Source organism: Leptopilina heterotoma, unplaced genomic scaffold, assembly GCF_015476425.1.
Source record: "Leptopilina heterotoma isolate Lh14 unplaced genomic scaffold, ASM1547642v1 Lhet_97, whole genome shotgun sequence".
Taxonomy (NCBI): domain Eukaryota; kingdom Metazoa; phylum Arthropoda; class Insecta; order Hymenoptera; family Figitidae; genus Leptopilina; species Leptopilina heterotoma.
The window spans coordinates 2,396,246-2,414,807 of NW_025111203.1; the positions used below are offsets into that span (position 1 = coordinate 2,396,246).

The 18,562-nt window shown below is 31.2% G+C and overlaps 1 protein-coding gene across 2 annotated transcripts in view; it reads left to right on the top strand.

Moving 5' to 3' along the window:
* The window catches only part of LOC122512364 (plasma membrane calcium-transporting ATPase 1), a 221,545-nt gene extending 210,086 nt beyond the window's left edge, over nucleotides 1–11,459 (top strand). Inside the window, exon 15 of one of the 2 annotated variants that reach the window (XM_043628155.1) lies at nucleotides 10,038–11,459. In XM_043628155.1, the coding sequence (XP_043484090.1) occupies nucleotides 10,038–10,259 (222 nt within the window). In that variant the 3' untranslated portion in view covers nucleotides 10,260–11,459. The remainder of the gene's footprint in view (nucleotides 1–10,037) is intronic. The other variant, XM_043628156.1, reaches the window with a different exon arrangement.
* Nucleotides 11,460–18,562: the final 7,103 nt, after the last annotated feature.

The window sequence follows — 18,562 nt, forward strand, 5'->3', positions numbered from 1 at the left end:
CCGAAGGAATAAAAGGAGACAAGTATGGACTGAGATTTAAATAGGGATAGAAAGGGAAAGAAGTGAATAGTTAGAGGATAAAAGGCGATAAAGTAAGGGTTATTAAAAGAGATTGAATAAAAAGGGAAGATAGAAAGAGATTGAGGGGAATAAGAAAGGGATAGCCTGGGATAGAAACAAGATTATTAAAAGAGATAAGTATATTCTTAGATGAAATTAGAGATAGGAAGAGATAGGTGTGGATATTGAAAGTATTGAAAGAGATGAAATAAAGGTTATTGAAAAAAATTGATACAGAAGGAGAGATAAAGAGTTATTGCAGTGATAAAGTGGGGATGAACTAAGAAGGAGAAACTTTATATTTTTCTATCTCAGAGATAAAAAAATATTCAAAGAGATAGGATTTCTATCCCTTTACTTCCAGCAGGGTAGTAACGTTAGACTGCATTACCGTCAGTAGCTAACTTTCAGTTACTGCACGGAACTTATTTTAAGGTTTTTGGCTTGATATTGACTTTCATGCAGAGTGTGCTGACTCACATCACACCTTAAATTCCGAAAAAGTCTGCGACTGCATTTAACCGAGGTTAAAATCCCCGTACAGGATCCTTAAAGGATCCTCTCGGGATCTTGTGCAGGTCCTGTGCAGGATCCCGACCGGATCCCGTGCAGGAAATTGGGACAAGGTTCCTGTACAGGTTCCGATGCAGGAACCTTAGCTATCAAAGGTTCCTGTAAAAGTTCCTGTACAGGAACACTTGCAGGATCATGTACAGGAAACTTTACAGTTTTGTAAACTGCAGGTACTTAAGTATAAAGGATCCTGTAAGGAACCCGTAAAGGATCCTACACAGTTTCCTCAATTAATTTATTTATATTTTTAACTCCTGCGCAGTAGTTTTCTATGAGTTTCTTGAATGCGCATACATTTTTCTGTCCAACATTGTTATACGAGCCTAACATATTGAAACATGAAGTCTATGTATGTCAAATGTTGCTAAACATATAAAAATTAAAAAAAATTAAAAAGTTTCCTGTACATGATCCTGCAAGTGTTCCTGTACAGGAACTTTTACAGGAACCTTTGATAGCTAAGGTTCCTGCATCGGAACCTGCACAGGAACCCTGTTCCAATTTCCTGCACGGGATCCGGTCGGGATCCTGTACAGGACGGGTACGGGATCCGGTCGGGAACCTGCACAGGACCTGCAAAGGATCCCGAGAGGATCCTTTAAGGATCCTGTACGGGGATTTTAACCTGGGAAGTAAATCGTTTTTCTGTGTTGGTCTTAAAGAGCAATGTGTAACCCCTAATTTCCTACTATGTAGACAATTTTATCCCGCCGCATTATTTTAGGCAACAAAGATATAGAAAATATTAACAGTCTTATTTGCCTTTGCAAGAGAATAATATGTCAGGTTTTTCGTGTAAAATTGTACAAAAATCTTAAACATGCCTAAGAAATATTCTAAACTATATTATGAATACCAATGTTGACAGACTTATTCATTTAATCCGAGCAACGACTAAGACCAGAACGTGGAGCTATTTCAGCTAATTTTTAGCTATCTTAGCTAACCTTAATTGAGGGAACAGATGCAATTATGGACGAGGCGCTCGGACTACTCCGAGTGAAAACTGGTGAAATCTATAGAAAATAATATTGAGAAGACTTATGCGTTATCTCGTTGTTGTTGGAGGATCAGTCCGAGCGCCTCGTCCATTATTGCATCTGTCTCCTAAATTGCTATTATATGGATAGCAATTATTGTTAGCTATCACAGCTAATAATTAAGTCTCACAGATAATTATTAACTGCTATAACTAAAAATTAGCTATCCCATATAATAGCAAACTCATTTTTCTCCGTTTACGTCTTTCTATACATGTAATAGTTTTCCAGAAATTTTAAAATTGCTATAGAACAAATCTAGAACACTAAAAGAAAAGTACTAAATTAGAGCTGATTTAATTTTTAAAATAAAACCAAAGTAGGATATTCAGTCCCGTGTAGAAATTGACATATTTAGGCCATAACATGGCATGAAACACCTTCCCAGATCGGGCCCAAATCTGGCCAAACTTGGGCCCGATCTGGGAAGGTGTTTCATGCCATGTTATGGCCTACACAATGATCAAAAGATCTGGCCCCATTTGGGCCATGGTTAAATTAAAATAAATTAATTTTAAATTTCTACACGGGGTGTGACGTATTTCCATAGTAAAGTATATATGAGGCACGTGACCTTAAGCATCTCAGCCGTTGAAGGTAGATATGAACCTCTACAAAGTTTACTATCCTACTTGTTTATGAAATGAATTTAATTCAATCTATGAAAATTCTTCTATTTTCAAAGTTTGAAAGAAAAACGTCCGCAAAATGACATCCTTACACTGCAAAAACAAGTGTCTCATTTTGAGACGTTTTGTCTCCATATTTGAAATACATAGATGTCTTGTGTCTACATATTTGAAACAGATATGTGTCTCATTTTAAGACGTTATAAAATGTCTCACACATTTAGCACTTAATTTTGAGACACCATGTGTGTTTCGAGTATCCGTCTCACTACAGTAAGAAGACGTTTTATGTGCCTTATTAGCATTGAGTCACCTCTAATGTTTTAAAATGAGACACGAGATGAAATTAAATGTCTCAATATAAGACAGATTTTGTATCTCAATCGTTTAAACACTTATAAAACAACTTATTCTAAGACACGAGTGGGATACCAGTTTTTGCAGTGTAGGACGTCTTTTAAAGAAGTGTTCCCACTGAGAATAATATAATTGTAATATAAACCAAGAAAAAAGAGAAAAAAGAACAGGTTGGTAACTTTTTAGTAACATACTACTATCTATGTGTCATTATAACAGATTTAAAAAAATCGTCACAATGCTATCAAAGTATAGTTAAATTACATTATTTATTATTATTGTATTCTCTTATACATAAGTTACAATAAGTTTCTTATACAGTAGGATCTTTCAATAGTGCAGTTCTGAACAGTGCAGTGATTAGTGAGTTGAGTAGACAAGGGGTTTCGGGGGGTAAAGGGAGAGGGAATCTGTGATGTCAAATACAGTGCCGTCGCTCATTTGATTATTTAGTATCATTTAGTGGTGCGCGGTATTTAGTAGTGGGGGACCCTTAATTTTCTTGACACGGACCTGAATGTTTTAGTTTTTGCACGCTTCGAACAGTGCACAATATTCCCGGCGACTGCACTATTGAAAGATCCTACTGTATTAACAGAAAAATTTCTAAACTTCCTTAATGTCCCTAATCCGATATAACCATGATCGTAAATTACAATGGTCTGGATAAAAATTGACGACAATAAGTAAACACGGGTACGGAATTGTTACAAATTAATTGTTATAATTCGCTTCCATTACTAATCTTTTCTATGCGTGTATATAATTTTTTTAAAGTTATAAAAAAGGCTTTCTCTCAAAAGGGGCCATTCAAAAAATAAGTAACGCTTTTAGTAGGATAAGGTCAGTTTAATTGTTTACTTCTAACGAATCGTAGGATATTTGGGATACAGTCGTGTGTATCAAGGCCCAAAAACATACTAATATTTAAATCACGATTTTTCTGTAAAAACAAATGTCAGACAATTTTTAAGTATACCGTTAAAAATGCTTATAATATTCTCGCGAACCGAATAAGATTTTTTAACTTTTTTGGTCTTAAATTATGTAACCCTCCGTCACACACCTAGGGAGGGATTCCCTCTACGGTTTCAGTATTTTTTAAATAACTTTTGTTTTCCTCATTCCAAAATAAAATCAGTTTCTATACCTTTCGACAATTTCCTCCTCAACACATTTCTCTGTAATTTTTAAAAAATATGCAAAAGTTTAAAAAATTGTCAAACAAATTTTAATTTTTTTTATTAAATTTGTCGATTGCTAGAATTTTATAAGCTTTTGAATGGTATATTTGTTAATTTTTTGGCTTTTGTTGTTACAGGAAAATCGTGATTTAAAGATTGGTATGTTTTTGGGCCATGCGCGTGGATCCGTACCGATAATTTCCGATTTATAATTTTCGTTTTATCGAAATTCTTATTATCATTTTATTGTTTTACCTAAGTATCAGATTATCAAAGATTATTAAATGCAAATATCATTCTTCCAAGTACTGTATGTCAAAAATTTTATTTGGTATAATTGAATTTTGAAGAACCAAATAATTTGGTTGGTTTGTCATACTAGAAATTATCACTTGGTAAAAATATTGAGCTCAATAACAATCACTATAATAGCTATAAGTTTCACTGATTTGGCTCCATCGATAATCCATTTTCGCTGATCTAGCGAAAATGATATTTCTTGCGTTACCTTTTGAAAACAACATAACCTCAAAATAACACTTGAACGAAAACATTTTTAAATTAATGTTCAAAGCGTATATTCAAATTCTAATAATTATATTTTTTATATTATAACTAATAAAATGTAAAATTAGTAAATTAATACGTATTTAGAGGTAAGAAATGTAAATTTGACATTTGTGATTTTAGAGAAATTTCTATGAGAATGGTAAACTGTCAAATATTTCCAATATGACTGACCAGTGAAATTCATTTTCTCTATATCAGAGAAACAGTTTGACTACTGCATTGGAAATCATTCACTGAATTAGTTGAATAGATTCTTTATGTTATTTATTTTTGAAATTAGCTGTTCCCCACAGTAAAAATTTTTTTCCGTGAGACATTAAAATTAAAAATGTTGTTTATCGCAAAGACAGTTTAAAAAATATTAGCAGTGTGGTCGCAAACTGGACAGACTGCGATTAACTGATAAAAATATCGATAGTTGATCAATAAGTACACAAAAATGAAGACTTACGAAATCAGGGAATGATGTACATTTAGTATCTATGCACACATGGATCTGACACTCAAGTAGTAAGAAAATGATAGCTGAAATTATTAAAAAAAAAAGGTTTTGTAATTTAATTTTGTATTATATTTTTTGATAAAAGTTTTCGTGCAATTGATTAAATTTTTTTTAATAATCTTTTTTGTTTAAGGTTTAGAATTATAAATGTATTCAACCACTTAATTTAGTTGGGATAACTAAATATTTTTGCTAAAGTCAACTAGAACTTGATTGTCTAATAAAAATTTAGAAAAATGAAATTTGTGGATTTTGGAAGATTAAAAATTATGACAATTGAAAATTCGAGTAAAGGAAATTTGAATTATGTGAATATGCAAATAATAATAACAATTATGGCAAATAAAATACAGAGAAATAAAATTTATGACATCTCCATTTAAAAAAATGAATTTATCAGCTTTTGAAAAGTCGATCCTCATAGGTATATACTTATTATAAGTGAAATTACATTTCACAAATTTGTTAAACTTATTCTACATTTATTAATATCATAGCAATCTTTGCGATAGGTAGGGTAGCTTTTCACTTTGATGCAAGAAATTGGACATAATATCTATTTCCTCTTCTGATCGAACGCCTAGACATTAAGTCAAACGTCGGATTTTTTGTGTCTGAAACATAAAAAAAAGTAAAAGCGCGAGTAATTAATGCTTTTTTCTTAAAATAACAAATAGATACAACATTTTTAAACACTTTAGCTATTAAAAGACTTTTTCAAGAGTAAGAATCGTGTAGTTAATCTGAAAATACTCAGGGAGTTTCGGGGTCACTGATTACGAATCTAAAGACAGATTTTAAAAATTTTCCAAATTCAAGATGTTGGACATTTTTTTTCAAAATTGCTCATATTCGCTTGAAACTTGTTACTCGGGGTTTTTCAGAGTTGCCATTTTGAATTTCGAAAATCTGACTTAGAACACATTGATACCGGAATACCCTACCCCTATGTATTTCGGTGTCTGAACATGAGTCCAAAGTCCATTTTGCTCCATCCCATTAAAATTATTTCCTAACTTTAAAAAACATGTCGGATTTTTGGTGGTATACAAATCTTTAAAAACTTAATGGATGTGTATAAAACTTGGTATATTGGAGTTTTTGGGGTCGCTGATTACGAATCTGAAGATAGATTTTCAAAATTCAATATAACGGATCCAAGATGGCAAAAACTTTTTTAAATTGGTAATTTATTATGAAACTTGGACCTACTGGTTTTTGGTATCCCTTAGTATGAATTTGGACTCAGCTAAAAATCCCTTTACCGAGTCCTTAAGGGATCCTTTACAATATCCTACATAGCATCGAGCCAGGATCGTCTACAGGATATTGGAATAGGTTCCAGTGCAGGAGCACTAGCTATCAATGTTCCTTTGTAGCTTACTATAGACTAACATTTATAAAAAAATTCATACAAAGGTTCGTACACAAACATTTGCATGATTCTGTACAAAAACTTTTTAATGTTTCAGACGCTAAGAAACATTTACAGGAAACATAAAATGTTCCTACATTGAACCTCTGTAGTTTCTCGTGGTAGTTTTTGTACAAGCTCCTGTATGGAGACATACCGTACATATTCTTTATGTATCTAGATATGTTAGGTTACTATCGAAGAAAAAAATGTGCAGTTCATTCGCGAAACTTATAGAAAACTACTGTGCAGGATATTAAAAAAGAAAATAAATTAATTCAGGAATCAATGCGAAATTCTTTACGGACTCTTTACAGGTACCTACAAACTACAAATGTTCATATGTGGGAGCATTGTATGGTTCCTGCAGATGTTCCTTTTTCTGTGCAGAATGTTGCAAGTGTTCCTGTATAAGAACATTTAAATTATATCTACATGGAACGGAACCTTTAAGGATTCTGTAAAAGGATTTTCACCTGGGAAGTCAAATTTTCAAAATTCATTATCTTGCGGAATATCTAAAAAATGTATTAAAAAAATTCGTTAGTACTTTGCACAAATATTGTACAAAATTCGTTTGGAATAGTGCTCAAAAATTTCGTGAGGATTTTATATCAAATTACGAACGAATTCGTAATTCTGAACGAATTCCAAACGAATTTTGATCGGTTTTCGTAAGAATCATTTTCACCTGGGATTACAGTAACATAGCAATTCGTTCCCGCAACTGGCAAATACTGTTTGCGTGACTCTACTGACCAACCAAAAATTTTTGCCGCCCTTACGAAAATGTATGACAGGTAAAAAATATCATGTGTGCATGGCGTTATGTTCGTGACGTCTCGAATGTTACGTCGTAAAACTTAAGGCGCTAGCACAACTCCTACTGCCTGCCTGGCTGCCTGCAGGTTGTCATGGTAACACATAAGAGTAAGAGAGTAAGAAAATTCAAATTTAAGGTTTTTTCTCTCTTACTCTCATTGCGCCTTCCTGCGCAGGCAGGCAGGCAGGCAGTAGAGGTGAGAGTGTACCTTTATATGTCATGCGTAAAACGCCATTATGAAAATGGTACTGGAAATATATAAAGGTTATTATCTGAAAAGTAATTCGCAGATTAATCACATCATTTTTTAAAACCAAAAAGACCATTTTTAGAGTAATATTATAAATTTCGACAAAAAATATATGTCGCTCTCCGAAGTAAGGTATCTAAGTAGTAAAAAATTGTTAGTTACGTTTGTAATTTTGGTAATGAAAATATGTAAAAGTGGTCAACTCATTGTCTTTCCTTTAATGTTTTATAATACATTTTGCACAATCATAATTTATACATGATTATGCTATTTTTACCCTAAATAAAATTTTCTGATTTAATTTTATAATACTACATTCACCTTTTTATTAATTTGTTTATATATGTATTAAAAACTTAAATATATCAGTGGTTTATATTAAAAGTTGATTCTCTTTGTGTATACTGTAAATATTGTCTTCTTGGATTTTAAAACTAATGTAGTTAATTTACAAATTAATTATCTGTTAAATAATAATCTTTATATATTTCCATTGCCATTTTCATAGTAATGTTGTACACTTGACATAAATTTTGTGACAAAATAACTTTCGTGACGTCGCACTTTCTCTCTTGCATTTATGATTTTTTGCTTTCGGTTTTATGCTCTCTGCTGACATGGAACTGCACCCAAAGTATTACTCAAAGCGGAAAATTGCTGTTAATAATTATGAAATATTTGTTGTAGAAAACAAATTACTTTCTTCATCCTCACAAATCACAATAGAACTGTCTTTTATTGCTAACAAATTTTACTGCTTTCGATAACTAAAAACGTTTACGATTAATATCATAGAAAAATAGGCGTACTGTATTCACTTTGAAGGAAATTATCTAACTCTCTATCATTTCGTTACACTAGTCGTGCATGAAGTGATAGTTAATTTCTCGTTAATCTATTAACAAAAAGAATTTACTTCATGACAGCGGCTGAAGCCCGAATTGATTCATGACCGCAACTGCTAAACAACACAATGGTAATTGCTTTACGTCTGGAATGCACTTGCAACTTGCAGTTACTTTACTATTATATACGCAATTTAAAATCTGAGGTATTGAAGAAATTGTTGCATTGGGCTTCAACGCTTATGTCGTTTATTTTTTATTTCATGTTTAATTATTTCCATTAACAAACATTGAAACGTTGTTGAGCTTTTGGTATTGCCTTCACGTGCTTGTTTGTTTATTTTGTAAGTACTGCATGGAAAAACTGTTGAGTGACGTGCTGTTGCAAGCAGACGCAAGTTTGACTTGAGTGGTACGACTTTGATTTGGGCGATGAGTTGCATTCCAATAAGATGTTGGACCCAATAAGTTTGGGTCTCGAGACTTGTCTGTTCGGCTCCGAAGAAGAAGAAGCAATCAAGCATTCCCAAATTGAGATCGTAGCATTATCAAACCACCGTTCACCAACTTTCGGCTGCTTGCAACTCGACGACGCCCAAGATTTTTCTCCGTGTGCTCTCTTCCATAAGAGAACGGCATAACTATTAATATACTAAATCGTGTCAATGATATCTCAATAAAAATAAGGATTTCCTTTTTAAATGTTACAAATATACATATAAAGAATTTAACTGAGAAAAATGATTTCTGTTGTGGTCACTAATGACAAATTTTTAAAGTGAGAAATATAGAACGTACAATTTTTACATTAGTTTCAGAAAGCTGTTAAAATTCTAAGAAAGTGACGACATGAAAAACTTGATTAATTTTTAAAAGATCGACAAGCCTATCATTGCTTTTAAATTTTTCTCAGCTTTCTGATAAAAAGAGGGGAAAAATTTTGATTAAATATTTTTCACGTTTAAAGTTGTTGTTTTATAAGCAAAGGAAATGATTAAATGAGGTAGTATGCCTGACACGTTTACATGATCATAGGCGTGTAAATCCCAGTAAAAAAAGCAGGATTGGAAGAGAGCGAATAGCCAATCCTGCTTTTTCACCGTCAATTCTGTCCTCTTGAATCTTTCGATTTCACGTTTATTGACTCGACTTGAGTGTGTACTGTTAATCTATTACCACATGATTTAGGGAGCTTTCGACGTTCGCGCTAGGGGCGATGTGAGGACAGAATTGACGGTGAAAAAGCAGGATTGTCAGAATGCCCCCAATACGGGTTTCACGCGAAAACGTATTGGCAGAAACTCACCGCCAATACTATTCGCTCTCTTCCAATCCTGTTTTTCTTACTGGGATATAGTGTTGCCATAATATCGACTTAAAGTGAACGTACTCATGTTGCATCAATATTGCCGAGTAAAATTGTAAAAATTATCGTGCAATATTTTCACACTAATCATGGCCCTATTTTGTTCTATGTGAATAGTTTGTTATGTGATTTTGAATGTACCTAACACATTTTTCTCAGTATAATTTTCTCACTTGACACGATTATCTAAATTTAAACATTGAAGCTGTATCCTGTGTTTTGCCTCTTAACACTTGGCTGCACACTTTTCCAGATGAAATGTACGAGAATCTGGTTGGTTAAACAGTGTCAGCTAAGCGTTAACTCATTCAGTTGAATATTTCTATTCTTTTTACATCTCCTAATCCACATTTTTATTTCACATGGTAATTGTCCGATTTGCACTAATAAATGGAAAATATTTAACATTGGGAAATGTTTACAGATTCGTGTAGTGAATGCATTCCGGCAAGGCCTAGATGCACGCTACGGCGAGCATAGCAGTACAACCCTCGCTGAAGTCCTTAGGAAGCAATCTTCACTAAATAAGCGAATTTCGCAGACAAGTAGTATCGAATATGCTGACAATATACCTGATGAACTGACTATTCCAGAAATTGACGTCGAACGTCTGTCAAGTCACAGTCATACAGAAACCGCAGTTTAAAAATAAGTTGATAACGAAATTAGAGGTGAGAACCCGTCCTTTAAAATCACACAGTTCCGAAGCCTGTGTATCCTAGAGACAACCGAGTCCCTATTAATTGCGTGCATTATTACGTCAAACCTTTACGAAAATTGAATAAGACGAAACTAAAAGATATGAAACTAATAGCTTATATTAAAACAAGAGAGAGGAACGAAGACACGGCAAGTTGTCAACCTTATGTAACGATGAATTGAAATACCAAAGCAATACGTCACTGCCTTTCCTGTTCTAGTCAGTTCTTTTCTACGTTCTTGATTTCATATATTTTTCTAACTAAATCTAATCTTTTAACTGTCAATGTATCATTTGAGTTTGAATTAACTTCTAAATGGACATTTGCAATACATATTGAATATAGAAAAGAAATTATTATGAGTCATTCAAAACAATCAATTACTTATGGAAATAATGATAATAAATAATGATTTCGATAATCCCTCTTACATTCCTAAATTGAACTTGTTCAGAAATACAAAACGCGTCCTCGATCCTCTCCACATACAGCGCATATTCAGAAAATTAAATCAATCGTTCGAAAAGTTGTCGGACGTGAGCACTAGAATGAAGTAAGTGGTGCTTAATGAATATTCCTAATGTTGCGACAAGGATGAGAATGAGAGGATGAATGAGCTCTCTAAGTATTTTTGACATGTATGTTCCTTCACGAGAGGAAGTTGTTGGAATACCACTTTTATTTGTTTCAACTCATTTTTCAACTCTGTTTCCTTTACAGAATAGACACAACGTATGTAGTCGACATATGTCATTTTCAGTTCATTTTATTTATTATTTTCAATATTTGCAATATTTCTCTTCAATTGAAACAATTTGTTGATACATACAATAAAACTCAAACTATTTCAAACAAATATAACTGATTTATTAAACACATAACAACTGCACACAGGACAGAAACTTGGTTTATGCTTTTCCTTCTATCTTTTTCCAACAATAACTGATTTCCATTAGCTCGACAAATTCATATGGTGAAATAACTTAGCAACAAATTTGTTTTCAAATTGTTTGAAAGTATTACTTAAAGAATTGAAACAAATTATTAATATATTATCTACATTTAATAAATACTAATTGTTAAGTGTTTAATTGAATTTATATTTAACAAAACAGAGTGCACATAAATACAGTGCAAGTTCAGAAGAAATTTTAATGTATAAATTAATGTAAAAAAATCATTTTTTTATGCCCTTCATTAAAAGTAGGGTATGTACAGTGTTAGAAATATGTTGAAATTTTATACATATTTAATGTAAAACTGTACCTCAAATTTCAATATTTTACATAATAATATCTTAGAATACATGGCTTGACTAATATTTATAAAATATTCATCCTTATAATATATTTATTATAAAATTCTCATATGGCGAAAAATCATAACTGTCTAAAAAAGTCTGAAAATGGTCTTTTTATCATTCACAAGAAAGTAGATAAATTGCATGATAAATAGGGTTATTTGAACAAATCAATTAATCTTTTGACATGTATGTTTCATTATTCAATCTCAAACAACTGAATTATTTTCATATAATGAATCAATCTTAAATAGCACAATATTCTTAAAGAGGCATTTTGGAAAGTTAAAAAGTTTACTGCAAGGTTCCTAAATAATATCGTGCCATTTAGAATGTAATATCTTTAAATAAGGAAAATAAATGTAAACAAACATTTAGGAATACGCGAAAACAATCCTGTTCCCATGATTTTCAGAAAATAGTCTAATTTCAATGTAAACTTTTTCAAAAAATAATACTTTCTAAGAATATACCTTATTATGTTTCAAGTATAAAAAGATACACTATTAGAAAAATGTTCACTAAATTTAATATAAATATAGGTACAGTCGAAAACCAGATTCGGCAAACATTCATTATTTATTTAGACTTCAAAATTTATTAAAAAATTAAATTGTTTTGTTATAATATGTGGATCCTTGAAGTGAAAATCCTATACCTTTTTACTTGATGATTTCTTAAAAAGCTGTAATAATTAATGTATAATACGTAATATAACTTGTAAAAACACCTTGAGGCGAGCATTGTAATAATTTTAACATTATGTGTTACTTGTAAAGTAAAGACGTCTCAGTTTATTTTTTAATATTTATTTAAGAATTTCATTAGATCAACAGATTATTACATCATTTTCAAAAACATACACGAAATTTTTTTTTTAAAATTACTTATTCAGTAATAATTGCAAAACTGCTATGGTGTTCCTCGAACGAGAAGCCACAAACAGTAAATAGAAGTGTTGTTTCTCCTTTCAATAAGGAGAAACCTCATTGAAAATTACTTTGAAAAATCTTATATATATATATATATAGGATCCTACTAGGATCTACAAAATATTTCAAAAAATTCATAATTTTCTGTGAAAAAATTATTAATATTATATTTAATAATTTTTCTTAATATGTTAATGAAAGATTTCATAAAGCCAACTACAAAACTTGTCAAAAAAATTGAAAAACTTTTTTCTTGTAAAGATGTGTGTACTTTAGAGAATGCAAGTCTTCCGTTGTAGGAAGGTGGATAAAAATATAGTGCACGAGCCCTAGAAAACTACTGCGCTTGAAATTCAATACTTTTAAAAATTTGTTTCAAGCTTATGCTATAAAAACTTTCTACAAGCCATCTGTACCTATAAATTCTTTGCAAACAAGCAATGTGAACGTGTCAACGAGGGGACACAAGTTCGCTGTGAGTTTGCTGTGCGAACTCCCTGCAAAATGTTGTGCTGTATCTGCGTTCATATTGTAGGCTCGCTGTGTATTCGACACTTAAAGCTCACATCAAAAGTATGCAGTATAAACTTTCGAATCTTACATGCAAGCTCATAATGTAAGCTTTTATCAATGTATCGTTCTCGGTTTCGCATTCGAGAATCTCTCCTTTCATATTATAACAAAAAAAAACAAATTTGTGGGTTGTTACTGAAAAACAATATTTATAATACGGCACTAACTGATTATTGTAATCTGCACAATTTTTAGGATAATAATATCGATAGATAGTGTTAAACGATAGATAGTGAAAATTAATCGTATTGAAAAATTAAAGATTATGTGCAAATATTTTGTGATGTGTTTTTCTTTATAAATTTTTTATTTAAATATATTTGAAATGAATTCATGTGTACTTTAAAGTTTCACTTGTATTCTTGGAAGTATTTGTACAGAATTAGACATTTTCATGAAAATCAAACGTATTTTATAAAAGTTTCTGGCATAAAATTTATACATATTGTTCTTTCAGTCCAACAAAATCTGCAATTTACTTGAAATTATTATTAAATTGACCATTTTCAGACAAATACAAATAATAGAAAATGCCTAAAGGAGTCTGAGCAGACATCTTTTCTATATTTCATTGTAAACTGCATACGAAAGCACGCCGTAGCACGTGACAGAAAAGGAAACGAATGAGTCTATGTTTCTCTCTACCCCGTGCCTGCGGTGGCTGACGAGTCTCGCGAGTCTGTTATGCGTTGGTCTTATCGTAAGAATGAGTTGGAAAACGATTGCGATGTGTGTTTCTTACTCCGTTTCTGTTTACTTACTAGATTAAAATTCTATTGTGCTTGAGCCTTCAGACAGGATGTGAAACTTGAGTAGTGGAAGTTGCTACGGGAACAGGCGGCCAGAAGTCTCCTACTGTACACAGAATACTCAATTTCATTTACTAATTGTAAGAATAGGCAGCTCCAAGGACGTGTTTATCTTAGGCATGTTAGCAGCTCCACTGCTTCCCCTGGGAAGACGGCAAGTTTCACCTCCTGTCTTTATAAATATTCTTCGCGGGAATCAACTTACGCAATTTTTCAATAGTGTCCATAAGTTTGCAATCCAGTAGCCAAATAATAGACAGAAAACAACTGCTAAACATTTCCATGAAAATGTCAACTTGTACTTGTATAGCATGTTACTGGCACTGATATTTTACTTAAAGTGTTACGTACCCAGTAATAAGAGATAACTGGTGGTAACTTCCGCTGAATGCAGTTTCGCGTGAAAACCATATTGGGACGTTACGGTGAATTATTTTTGCTTACAATACGGTTTTCACGTGGAACTGCATTCAGCCTAAGCTACCGCTTACTCCCAATTACTTTTTTACTGGATAATTGTTTTGTGCATGTTATTTGTGGCAACTGAGAATGGTTAAAAATATTTTATATATAGAAGCACATGAATTTTTATGAATACTATAAAATTCTTTTCTCAGTTAGCCTGTAAGGTTGAAGCAAACTTGCAGTGCAAGCTTGTTACAAGTAATAGAAAAATGTTTTTTTGACTCAACTTATATATACCTAATCTTGCGGTATTCTTATAATTATAAGGACATTTTACTGTTTGAGTAAGCTTAGTCTTTTGCAAACTTGATGCAAGTTTGCTGAAAACCGAGGTCTTAATTGGTCTGGAGTAGCCATTAGTTGTAAAAGCTGAGAAGGAATTCACATATAGTCTGGTTACACCGGAGAAGATAAGTATAGAGAACGCGTGAATTAAGCTGGGGAAACGGAGGTAGGCCTGTGTGGTTAACCGGTTAACTCGTTATAAAACCGTTTTCCGGTTATTTTAGAATAATCGTTTATATTGCTATTCCGTAAAATTATTATAACCAGTCACTCAGTTATAAAAAGTTATTCGGTTTAAAAAACAATTTTTTACAAATAAATGTAAATTAATTGAAAACAACTGCATAAAAGATTATTCTCCTGTAACTGCGTCTGCATAAATAAAAATAATGCTTCTCTTTTTCCAAAGCGTGAAATTCGTGTCCTTGTTACTTGCCTGTATAATCTGTTCATCGGTTATTTTTCTAAAAATAAATGATCGGTTATTTTGTGTTAATGGGATATTCTGTTACAACAGGTTATTTACATATATAATCCAATAACCGGTAAGTTCAAAAAGTTCGAATAACCGGTTACCCTATAATTTCAAAATAATCGGAAAACCCTTTAACTGGTTACTTCGAAATAATCGAAAAAACGGTTAACCAGTCTTTTTATAATAACCTAATAAACGGTTAATCGGTTATTTCATATAACCGGTTATTTATCTGTAACCGGTGTACAGCTGTGCTGCGCAGGCGCGAATTCAACTTTTCCTACGTTTCTCTAGCTTAATTCAAGCGGTTCTCTACTGCACCCTCTCCGGTGTAACCATATAAGGCTAGCATCGAATAACGATCTATGTTACATTTGTAAGAAATTAATTAAAAAAACATATACACTTATTACTGATGAATACGTCTTAGTGATTTAAATGATTATTAAGTAACTTAGAAAAGATGAGATTCTTCACAATTTACTTCAACATTTTATAGTTATCCCATTATTTTTAAAATGTATAGCAAAGATTGTTATTCTGTGATACTCTTCTTATAAATATTTAAATTAAAATGAATTCAGCAAATATGAGCATGTTTTCTGCATTTGTATATTAAACCTGTCCAAAGTAGATACATTTATAAAAAGCTTCCCTTTTGTATATTAAAGTTGGACACATTTCTAACAATGTAGATATTAAAAATGTAATCTATTCACAAAAATTGCAAATCTAATACAGTATATTCTGCAGCATGGGGCCAAAGGCAGCAAATGTCAGTGAAAACAATTTGGCTGCTTTGGCCCCGTGTTTCTTACGAAACTATTTATTTCTAAGGCACAAAAGTGCCAATTGAAGATAACGCAGACAGTAGAAGTCATTCGCTTATTCGACCATGCGTTAATTTGAACCCTTGGTTGAAGAAATGAATGGCTTTACTTTCTGTCGTCTGTTCTCTAAAAGCGCCATTTTGTGTCTGTGGAGTAAACATTATTTTTATTATTAGCACATGACGGTGTACTAATGAAATCATAACTTGAGTTAAAACTTTCAACTATATTTAAATTGTATATTTGGTTCTCGAATTACTTACATTTCTTCTGAACTAAAAATCCAATATTTTACTTAAAATGTTTTTGTACTTAAAGTAGCATGTGCTATATTTATTACTTTAATAAATATACACCTATAAAATATTGCTGTTTTATTTTATATTATTATTATTATTATTATTATTATGTGATCACGAGGATATAAAATTGTGTAATTTGAAAATTTTCATTAATTAATTACATCAACAGAATTGATTATTTTGAATATAAACCTCTTAGCATTGGATATTCAGTGTATCCTATGGCTTTCATCCTGTCGGTTAAATGCAACCGGATATAAGCAACTAAAACGTCATTAGGACGACGAAATATCTCATGCTGAAAGGGATTAAGTACTAAAACTAAAATATTGTAAAAATTAGTTGTATTTTTAATATAGGATATGAAAATTACAATCAATTTCGTTTACTAATGATAAAAAATTTTGCTTCCATTCTTAAAGTATGTTTGTATTTAAAGATTTTGAAAAGGTGAAACAGACGAAAAATTTTAAAAATATTAGATAATAAAATAAAAAGAAAAACAACACCGATAAAAATAATTTATTAAATCAACTGATTTGTAGTTGAGTCAATCTCCCTGCGAATGTTTACACGACGAAAAATACTCTGAGATTGCCTCAAAGACTCTACGAAATTGCCAAGTTGTAGTTCGGTTAATTTCACGAGAACTTTGAACAAGAAGTACATTCGCAACAAATACTTTGTTTAATTGTTTAAACTGAGCAAATATATTCTTTGAGGTCATGTCTAAGTTTCAAGTGTGGCTTTTAGATTAATAAATTTCGTGACCCATCTCATTGTTTGAGTGAAATAAACATTTGGATAGAAGCTTCGGGAATTTTATAAGCAGATTGAAAAGTTGGTCTCTGTTATATTGGGTTAAACTTTATAAAAAATTATTTTTTTGAATTAAAAATAAGTGTAAATAACAACTTTTTCATCTGTTTATACCATTTTGCGAGATTCAAGACTATTTCATTTATTTCATTGAGACAAGAAATGAAACAAACAATTTGCGTGGCGTAGTGGAACTTGTACATGGGCTTGATAAATTTACAAATGTTCTTATCTTAAAGAGTTTGAATTGTAACAGCCAACTACTTAATTCTGTTAAACTCTAGACAAATAAATAAACATAATTTTTCATTTTCATTTTTTCATTTCTAAAGAACAATGTAAATTAAATTTTTCGCAAGTAGAACTTAAAAATTAAAACAATGTAATACATTAAGTTATCTTAAAACGAAAATATAAGAAAATGTTGTGTAAAGTAATCCACCGACAGTGATATTCGTTAAATTGTGAGAGCAAGCTCTCTTATGTATTAACTAAAGAATTATTATAGCTCTTGTGAGAGACACTGTAAGTACTATTACTTTTGTTAATAATTTTAAGAAAAATAATGATCGTTTATAAAAAAAATCTGTTTCAAGTTTTTGCCTATGAATCCATTTATCCTGTACCTAAATGTCTGTTTCCTAAAGATGTTTTTAGTACTAGAGGGGATTCGAATTTTAAAATTATTAATAAACTATTAATAACTAGACAATTTAGAAATTCATTCTGTATATATACAGAATGAATTTCTAAATTGTATACCGAACCAATCAAGAGAGTAAGTATTCAATTTATATATTTATTTCAATTTACCAATTTTTTTTAATAATATAATTAAAAATATAATTATTATATATTACGAGCTGTCGTACCTGTTTTCAACAGATAGAATATTGCATCTAAAGCCACTAGAATCTATTGGATATTTTTAAAAATTAAACATAAAAAAAATTTAATTGATTTTCTCGAAACATCTTAAAAAATTGTGGATTTTGCTTTGGTTTATTAACACCTCAATTTCAATTCGAGTGTTTCTCGAACTGTCTTTTCTAGAAAGGAAAAAAAACATTAAATAAAACCCACTTACCTTTTGTAATATATATTAATCTTGTGCATAATCATAGGTATAATAATTGAATGGTTTTTGGTTTTTTAAGATAAGTTCATTTTGATAAAGTTATTATACATAACATTAATATTAAGAACCACTAAAAAACATCAAATGTTTACATTTTAGTAATGAAAGAGGGTATAGCCGGATAAGTATATGGAAAAAGTGGTTAAGTTTAAAGAATTAATCAAATTATTTTGCAACTTGTTACTGGAGGGTTTTCGGGGTTGCTAAATACATATCTAAAGTTTGTATCAAAATAAAAAATTTTTTTTTAAAGTAAAATAGTTAAGAGAGTAAAATAAGAGAATAAATAAAGATGAGGCTCTTCAATAGAACAAAAAAAA